Genomic DNA, 9,608 nt, shown 5'->3' with positions numbered 1-9,608 from the left:
AGAAAAGGAGGACTTGTGGCACCTTAGAGACTAGCCAATTTATTTGAGCATAAGCTCACTTCATCAGATGCTGTAGCTCACAAAAGCTTATGCTCAAATAAATTGGCTAGTCGCTAAGGTGCCACAAGTCCTTTTAATTTTAACCAAGAGGCTGCACCTTCACACCCTGTAAGGAAGAGCCAGTACTTCCCCTGTGCAGAGAGGCAGTGTCCCTTGGGTTTAAGAATGTTTTCTGTTACCCCCAAACACACAGCTCACCTTGAGCTCCAGGTGCCCCCTGGGCCCTGCCCACCTCCCCCTTCCCCTGTACACGTTAGAGAGAAAGAGGATACTCTTCCGAGCCTCCCCTCTCCTGGAGCATGCATTCAGCTCTCCCCCCAAGGAGTTTAACAAAGGTGATCTGAAGCCACCTAGAGAGAGTCTAAAGGCAGTTTGTTAGCCACTGAGGCCAAAGCTTTTTCCAGAAAGGGAACAAAACCATGTTCAAGTCCACCTGTGATTCTGTCCTTTTAATGGAACTAAAAGCAAACAGCAAATAGTGCACAACAATGACTTGCACAAACAATATCAGCTAAATTAATTTTCTGGTTCAACAGAAGCTTCCAGGGTCAAGTTTTTTCCCCCATTCCAGTATATAGTTAAATCAAATTAAAGGGTACAGCAGTCACCTGACATCCTGGTGTGGAACCAAGCAGCTCCACAGAGCGTCTCTGACCTACTGCTACCTCCAGGGAACATCTGAAAGTCTTTTTGGATAGTAGCTGTCCTTGGGTAGTCTCTACAGTATCCCCCCTCCTATAGTAATCTGCTATCACCACATTTTAGTGACTAGTGAATCCTGTCTTTCCCCACTACTTTGTATGTCTGCATAAAGGCAGGCTCTGAGTGTTTTAATCTGTTTGCTACTGTAAGTCAAATCTTTCTCTTTCCAGACTAATTGTGAGGTTTGACCTAAGATTGCAAGGGCAAGTGGGAACACATGCAAGGGGGGTTCTTGGGGATTAGCTCATCTCCAGGAACCTCAGCTCATTCTTACCATGAGGGAAGAGAAACAGAAGCCATATTCTCCCCTCCCCGCCCCCAAAGAGTTTCAAAGAGACAGGCTTTTCAAGATGGCCCAGGAGGTGTAAGCAGCTCTCAGCATTTCACCTTAGCAGATTTCTGGATTGTACTAGTGCTCTTTAGGCAGCAATGGTTTCTGCAGAAATGGGCACAATAAATGGTACATTTTCCCTTTACCCTGTTTGGGTAGGGACCACTTGCTACTAGCAACACTGTGGTCTGCATTGGTGATTGGGCAGGACCCCCCCCACCTATGCAAAAACTACATTAATACTGAAGCAGGTTCAGGTCACAGCTGTACACTGGGTAAGGGGCTCTGGTTCCACCCAGTAACTGTTTGCAGAGGCAGCATAGAGCTGGGTAAGAGGAAAGGAGCAGCAGGGACAGTGGTAGAAATTGCTCTTCTCCAAACACTTACTTTTGCCCAAACTTTGTCTCCCAAAAGACCAATCCATCTCGCTCAAAGCTAGTTTTGTTCTAAGTGATGGGATTTGGGGATGTAGGAACAAGGATGAGAGGCTTAAGGGTTGCCCCTCCCCACTACTTCCCAGACAGCTGCTCGTAAAGTTTGGGCACATAGCTATCCCACTCTGCCTGATAGCACGTGCCAGCCACTGGGTTTCCCAGCTTGTACTTTTTGCGGAAAGATGCCACTTGGAACTTCCCACGTTTGTCACCAGATCGGTTTGTGAGGATGGGTTCGTTGCAGTTCAGTGGCTGCGGCTGTTCGTAGACCAGCCACACGTACCGGTGAAGTCCTACAGATTGGGTGGGAGAGAGAGACAGACACACTATGTAAAATCTGTATTTGTTTTCAAGGAAAGCACTATGGTACATAAGCTTGTGATCATACACACCCCTATACAAGGGTCTGATCCATACGTTAATCTTGTTATTGCGTATAAAGAAACCATTCTGGTATCCTACATCAAGGAGGCTGTCATGAGTCAAGTATACAAGGAATGTGCGGACATAGCACCAGGTGTAGACATTAGATAAGCGTGCCAGGCATTGTACACAGACAGGAGCTCTAGGGCAGACATCTTACAGTACAGATGGAACTTTCATTGGTTCCAGGGTTTGGCTTTTTAGCCATCTTGTTGCATAAGGGTTAAGGATGAGTTTGAGGCCTTTTGGACAAGTGTTTTAAGGGAAGGACCTGTGAGATATAATGGACTCAATGGCACCATCCTATCAATCACTTTCAGTAGTATTGTCCACTTTAATAGACTGCGGCTGAAGGCAGAAGCATGTGTTTTGCATAGATCTTAGGTCTAGGACAGCAGAATAATTTGTATTTTTCTGGCACACTCCAAGCAAGTCTTTAAGAACACACGTTCAGCGTCCAGAAGAGCAACAAAACAATTCCCACAGAACGTACTGACTTAGGGGAATTGCCAAGCATGGCCGTGTGTGACCTGCCAGAATGAGGGGTCATCATCAGCTGTCAGTTTATGAAGTGTATGGACAGTTCCAGCTCACGCCTTGGGCAGGTAAATATCTGCCATGAATCTTTACAACTGAAATTGTCACCATATTTCCATTTTTCCCCCCAGATGTGAGGAGTGGCTAATACAGATCTGTGGGGTTTGAAAGCTGAGATGCTGGCATATACTGAGCACACACACTGCAAACAGTTCTTCAGCAGTAGCAGAGCCGGTTTTTATGCAGATTGCACCAACTCCCACATACAGAACTGTTTTAGTCTCCTGGGCCTAACACCTGCTCTAAGTGATGTCAGAGCTTAGACTCCCAGACAAGCACTAAGTTCAACTTATCCACTACGTTTACGCAGGAGAAGAGATGTCCAGCAGCTGGTATCATCTCTCAGGTAAACAGCTTCTTTACTTACAGGAAAGAAGATTTAATACATGAACAAAATGCACCAGCTATGTCTGAATAGCCTTCAGGGTCACATTTGAACTCAGTTCTCATCTGGGAACCACCCAGATATCAATTCAGCAACATTCCCTCCAGCCCCTGATGCAGGCAATATGCTAGTCATTTACTTCCCCTGCATGGTGGAAATATACTAGAGGCAGATGGACAGTGCTTGGCCATGCTATCCACATTGCTGCTTAGACAGCAGTTTGCTCTGCACTCCTGGTGCAGGAGGTGTACACACGAATCCTCATTTCTTTGCCCACCAAGATGGCGACTTCCTTCTCTCTGTACATTACAGCTCCCTGCACGCTCCTGCTTGGGTTCCTCTACATTACAATCTACTCATTCACAGCATGGATTCGTCAGTCAAGTCTGAGTACTGTAGTATTCACTGTAGCAAGGAGTCCTGCATTAGCCCATGCAGGACCGAAGTGATATGTGGGGGCTACCACTTACTAACCTGTCCCTTTGGGTGGCCCAGAACCAACATAATCAGAAAGGACACACCCACTGCTGATGTCATTTCCTTTCATGTTGACAACCAAGAAGTGATGCCATTCCCTAAGAGGAAGAACATGCCCAAGTTAGAACCAATAACAGTCTCTACGGATTACTGAACCTGCCAAGTGAATTAAATGGACAGCCAGAAAGATGGCTATTAGAAGCAGAGTATTTCCCCACTCACTCCCTCTCCTGGTGGAACATCACAGGCTTTTGCTGTCCCTGCCAAGTTTGCGCCACATACACACACAAGGATGCAGTTTCACATGAATATCATTGACCGGAACTGTTCAGATGAAGCTAAGAAGCCAGCAGGGCAGAGGTAGGTGCTTTCCGCTCACCACAAAGCTCTGAGCATTCATTGTCAGGGGGCATGTTTCCCATCCTTGGATGTCTGGGTGGGGAAGGATGGTTACTGCCTAACATTCAGGACCAGGAGCTTTGGGTTCTGTTGCAGGCTTTGCTCTATAGGCTGACTGCCAGGCCTCTAGCAATTCACATCACCCTTCTCAACTTGATTGGTGCAGCAGAAATTTTCAGCTGAAAGAGGCAGCATGAAAGTTCAACTAAGAGTGCGGTGGTCAGGCTACTGACATTTATGGCAGACAAGAGAGGGAAACTTCCAAAATTCTCCTGCTCTATTACCTGAACTTTGGATCCTTCCTGCTTGGAGCATCTGGGTCAGTGAGAACCAAGGTGTAGAGTTTCTGTGGATCACAGCCATCCCACTCAATGCTGGTTGGGCAGTTCTGAACCTATAATGATTAAGTTGTATGCCATTCATTAAACAAGAAGGGAAAAATAGTCATATCCCCGTAGAGAATCCATCACCCCCTCTCCAAGTGCTGTAAGCCATAAGTTATATTGGGCATGCAATTGACACATCACGCTAACGTTATTACATAGACCCGTTTTCATTACGCCAGAAGGGAGACTGCTTGTAGATTCCACCTAAAAATGAAGGATTTTAATGAGCTGAATGGTTTTTCTTCCACTTAGAATGTGTTTGAATAAAAACAACCCCCACAAACTGCAGCATTTGGCACCCAAAAACTGCACCTCCGTGGTGGTGGCAAGAACTTGAATGCAAAACACAGAAACTAAGAATGAGGCACGTCTGTTTCTGTCATCTGGGCGCAGTGAAGCGTAACTGGCAGATGCATGCTACAAAGGATCAAGGCTGGAGTCCTTGACTCAGTTATGGAAGGCATCTACTCCTTACCTTGTACTTGGACAGTAGAAACACTCCCTGGCGTGGTGGAATTTTCCACCCTGTTGAGAAACGGATACCCGCTGTGCACTGCTCTTGGTATACAGCCAAGGAGGATTCCAACCCAACACGGCAGCACCCTCCTCTTACCTACTCCATTTCCTAGTAATGGGGGGTGGTGTTGGAGCAACACAGGCATTACCGCAACCCCCTGGAGCATAACGGGCCTGCATTTTGCTCTCATGCTGGTGCAGGTCAGGAGGAACTACGGCGATCAATGGACTTAGCCTGCCGGAAGCCAGCACCCAGGCAAGTCCAGGATCAGCGGACGCCAGAGGCTCCCACGTGGGTCATAAGGCCAAGCAGATCGTTTCTCATCGAGCAGGAGTCCCGGGGAGCAGACCTAAGAGCTGGGACTCACCCCCCCACACACACACACACACGCGCGCTTTGCTGGCCGGGATAAGGGGTTCGAGCCCCTCGGCCGGCCCACACCGCTGCGTCATGGTAGCGGCGCCGAGCTCCGCCGCTCCCCCCGGGCAAGCGCCCCGCCGCGCCACCCCTGCGATGAGCCTCCCCTCCGAGCGCCGCCTTCCGGCTCTGCCCCGCTCCAGCCTGCAGCCGGGCTCGGCCCCGCCCCGGGGGGCCACGGCAGCGCCCCTCGGCGGGTTCTGCGGAGCGGCTGCGCGGCCTCTGCAGCTCCGGGGAGATCCGCGGCCCTCCCCCGGCCCCACCCCGGGCTGGGCCGTGACCTCCCCCGGCCGCAGGCAGCGGCCTGCCCCGTTCCACCGCCGCGGAGCGGCGCTGCCCGGAGCCACCCCCCCGCGCCCGGCCCGGCCTCCAGCGCGTAACGGCCCCGCTCCCGGCGCGGGCCGCTCGGCCCCTCTCTCTGCTCCGCGCCCGGGCCGCTCGGCTCCCCGGGCCGCCCGGCTCGAGCCCGGCCCTACCTGGGTGGGGGTCAGCACTTGGCCCAGCTCGTCTATCGCCGCCGCCGCCCCGTACCGCACGCGCAGGGGCTGCGCCGGCCGCTGCTCCACCTCGCCCAGGCTCAGCGGCCCGTCCCACGGCCCCGGCCCCAGCGCCATCCTCGGCCCCGCCGGCGGCTGCGCGAGCTCCGGGTCTGGCGGCGGGCGCGCGCCAGCGGCACCCCTTTGAGGGGCGGTGGGGCCTGGCTCCTCCCCCCCGGGCTCCCATTGGCCATGGCGGGCAGAGGGGGCGGGCCCCGCCTCCCCTCTCCGCTCCCATTGGCCTCCGTGGGCAGAGGGGGCGGGGCCCGGCTCCCATCGCTGCGCGGGCCGTCTCGGGTTGCAGGGGCGGGGGCGAGGCGGAGCGGAGCGGGCTCCGCGGGCTGGGGCGGTGCCGGGGCAGGCCGCCTCTCCTCAGGGGGGCCTGGCAGCCTGGCCGGGCCCCGCCCCCCGCCCAGCTGCCTGATCAAAGAGGCCCGGTCAGTAATTGTGAGCATCGGTCCTGTTGCAATGACGCCCCCACCCCCCCGAGCAGCCCCTTGTCCTGGGTGCTGCACAAATGCACCCCAGGTACAATGCAAACGCTCAGGCCTGAGGCCACCCGTGCACCGTCCTGTGTCATGGGAACCTGTCTGCTCCCAAGGCAGCTGAGAGCAGCCCTGAGGGTTGCTCTGACTTGCACCAGCTGCCAGTAGCCCAAAGGGACCATTGCAGCAGCTAGGAATAGCCACGATCCTGGATGTAGAAATGCCTCCTGGTTCCAGCCTTTCCCTTCCCCATGGTTCCCTGTAGTAGGCGGTGATATAGAGCTGGCTGGACTGACTCAGCCTGTCAGGGACTTCCCCCTATGCCGGCGGAGCGCCCCAAGGAAGATCCAGCTGGTTTACAGCCCTTCCCCGGGGGCGGCTCTGAAGTGGGCCCTTAGAATTTCCGCGCTCCGGGGAGCAGTGAGTAGAATTTTGCGAGGCTGCACGGGAGTGTTTGTGAAGAGCAAACCAGGGATTTATTACAGTCGCTGAGTTCTGTGCAGTCACAGGACGGAGAAAGTATTTTGAATGTTTTCTTTGCGACCTCAAGGACTGTAAACGTCCTTCTTTTAAATGAAACCGTTAATTCTTCAGCCCAGTGTGGGGAAAGGACTGCCTTGCTAAGCCGCTGCAAGTGGGCCCTTGGGATGAAGTGGTTGTTGGGCAGTGGAGCTAAGCCTTGTATCTTTTTTTTTTTTAACCAAAGTCCTTAAAACAAAAAACCCTACTAGGGTCTGACCAAATACCCCACCCATGGCCTGGGAAGCAACACAGCCCATCAATGAACTATGGGTGCCCCAGGGTACACTTCCTGCTGACAGTTACAGCCATGACTGGAATCTGCTATTGTGTAAGGGGGCTGTTGCCCCCTTACTAACATTCAGTGGGGGTGTTTTGGTTGGCTAGCTCTCAGTACTAAAAAGGGAAGGGTCTATGGGAAATCAGGACGCTGAGACTGACAGTCCCCAGGAACAATGGGGGAGAGGCCAATGCTCCAGGTCAGCCTGAATGACGGGGTGGGCAGGCTAATCAGGGAGTCAGGAGGCCAGGGAGGTCCTGTCCTCCATGTGAGCTGGATTTGCCTGGGTCAGACAGAGTGGGGCAGAGCTAAGGAGAAGGCAGGGGCCCGAGCTGAGCTGGGGAGCAGAGCCGTGCCAGATCCAGAGAGAGCAGCCCCTGTCCTGGGAGCAGAGCTGCAGCCCCAAAGCCAGAGGCACAGCCCAGAGAGAGCAGACTTGCCCTGGGAGCAGAGCTGCAGCAACCAGAGCCAGAGCGGCCAGAAAAGCAGCCCAGGGAGCTGGAGGCAGAGCAGCAGCTGGGGCTGGAGCAGTCTGGACCCTGGGCAGCGGGCCCAGCACAGGGAGACGCCTCAGCCAAGAGGCTCTGCAGGCCAGGCTTGGATCGTAACCCCGACAGGGTGGGGGCGACACTGGGAAGAAGGGTCCTACCACTTAGAGCCTGAGAGCGTGTGGCCACCACCAGAACGAGTGTCCAACCTACAGCATCCCTACAGCAAAGCCAGGGCCTGAGAAGGAGGCCTGGGACTTACAAGGAACAGACTGTGAACTGCCCTGACATTCCAGAGACACTGTTTGTGATGTTCCCTGCCACAGAGCGGGTTGATGTGTTTCCTTTAACCTTTCCTATTTTTCCTTATTCTTTTTCAAATTAATTGTTGATTAAATAACTTGCATGTGTTTTAACTTGTATGTAATGGTCAGTGGGTCAGAGAAGTGCCCAGTGCAGAGAGAGTACCCCGGAGTGGGGACACCCTAGCCCCTATCCTAGGTGACCGCAGCAGGGTTGGGGGTCGAGCCCCCCAGGAATCCTGGGCCCAGCCTTGTTGGGGTTACGAGGACTCTACCAGACAGGAGAGTGGAAGGGGAGTCCTCAAGGGCAGGGAGGCCACTGGGTAAAGGAAGTGGGAGCGAGGACTCAGATCCTTTTGCTAGCCCACTTCACCGGGGTAGTGCAGAAGCCAGGAAAGTTCTCCACAATAGCGGGACTATTCCCCCGGCTTACAATTGCATGGAGGTTGCTTGAGGTGAATGATGAATTTCCTCACTGGTTTAACCTGGCTACTCATCTGATTAATACTAATGACTTACATCCAGGTTACTATTGTAAAGGGTGTTTGGGTAGCTAGCCCTTTTGTGACACTTCCCTGAATTCTATTCATTTGACACCTTTGCAGTGTTACACTTAAACCATACAGTATAGAAGAAAAACAAATTGCGTCACGAGAATCATGTGCCTACCAAAATACAGCACTGTATGTTAAGGCACCGGTTCTCCTCCCTTTCTACACTGGGACCTCTCTACAACCTCTCTCGTCTAGCTGGCATCCCCCTTCCTCTTAGCAATATTGGAAAGGGCAGGGTGGTTGCAAACCCTGACCACGGTTTGCAGCCTTGGTTGAGAATCTATTAGAGTGTTGTTAGGATTGTGCTGCGTATATATGGGGCAGGTAACCAGGACTCCTGGGTTCTCTTCCTCACTCTACTACTGGCTCAACTTACGTGTGCCTCAAAATTTCCAGATCAATAAAATGAGGATAATAATTCCTCCCTTATATGGGGCAGCATGAGTTTTCCAAAGGATCCCAACACGTGTCAGAGCAGAGGCTGGGCCTGGGAACCTGTTCGCGACAGAAATTCCCATGTCATTTACTCGTAGCGGAGTGTGGTGTTTCCAGTTCCAGTTGCAAAGGGAAGGCTAGTAGGGAAGCAACAAGGTCACTTCCTTACCTGTCTCCCCTGATGCAGGCAGGCAAGTGTGACCTTTTCTCTGGGGGTCCAGGCCTCAGGCTGTGAATCACCTTGTTTCCCCCCCAGGGTGACCAAATGTCCCGATTTAATAGGGACAATCCCTATATTTGGGGCTTTGTCTTATATGGACATCTATTACCCCCCATCCCTTGGCCCAATTTTTCAGTCACCCTACGAGAGAAAGACAGACAGACACAGACAGACAGACTTGCTTGAGCTTAACTGGGTGCGAACTCCCTGACTCCACCAGTGTGCAGTGTTCGCCACCCAAACAATCTCCTCTGGGCTCTGCCAGCCCTCACTTTGTCCTGCAGGTAAGAATAGATGCACCCAGCCCCTGAGTCCCTCCTAAAGCATCCCCCTGTAGCGCCCAGCCCTTAACCACTGCACACTCCCAGCTGTCCCCAGAGGAATAGGGCGCGCTCCCGTTGGTTTGATTGAACCGAGATCAGCTCCGCAGTAACATCACAGCACTGAGTTACATTTATGGAGAAAAGAATCGTAAGTTTATTATCAACGGCTAAAGTGTAAGAGCTGGTGAATCAGAACAATGGAAATGGTTAGCTATAAAACAAAATCCTAACACGCAAACCTGGGTCTACACTTAGCAGTGGTCACTCCGCTAAATATAAGGGGACCAAATGTCCTGTTTTTATAGGGACAGTCCCGGTTTTTTTGGACTTTTTCTTAT

General features: G+C 52.7%; 1 protein-coding gene across 1 annotated transcript; it reads right to left on the bottom strand.

The window, feature by feature from the left end:
* Positions 1-494: 494 nt before the first annotated feature.
* Positions 495-5,786, bottom strand: PEBP1 (phosphatidylethanolamine binding protein 1). The gene is made up of 4 exons (XM_048820884.2): positions 5,605-5,786; positions 4,093-4,202; positions 3,407-3,507; positions 495-1,820 (listed from the first exon to the last, which is right to left on the bottom strand). Exons 1-4 carry the CDS (start codon positions 5,740-5,742, stop codon positions 1,603-1,605), a joined length of 567 nt encoding a protein of 188 aa, XP_048676841.1. The 5' UTR covers positions 5,743-5,786; the 3' UTR covers positions 495-1,602.
* Positions 5,787-9,608: the final 3,822 nt, after the last annotated feature.

The sequence above is a fragment of the Caretta caretta genome, chromosome 15 (genome assembly GCF_965140235.1).
Source record: "Caretta caretta isolate rCarCar2 chromosome 15, rCarCar1.hap1, whole genome shotgun sequence".
Classification (NCBI taxonomy): domain Eukaryota; kingdom Metazoa; phylum Chordata; order Testudines; family Cheloniidae; genus Caretta; species Caretta caretta.
The sequence above is the reverse complement of the archived record's forward strand: the minus strand, read 5'-3'. Positions and strand labels throughout refer to the sequence as shown.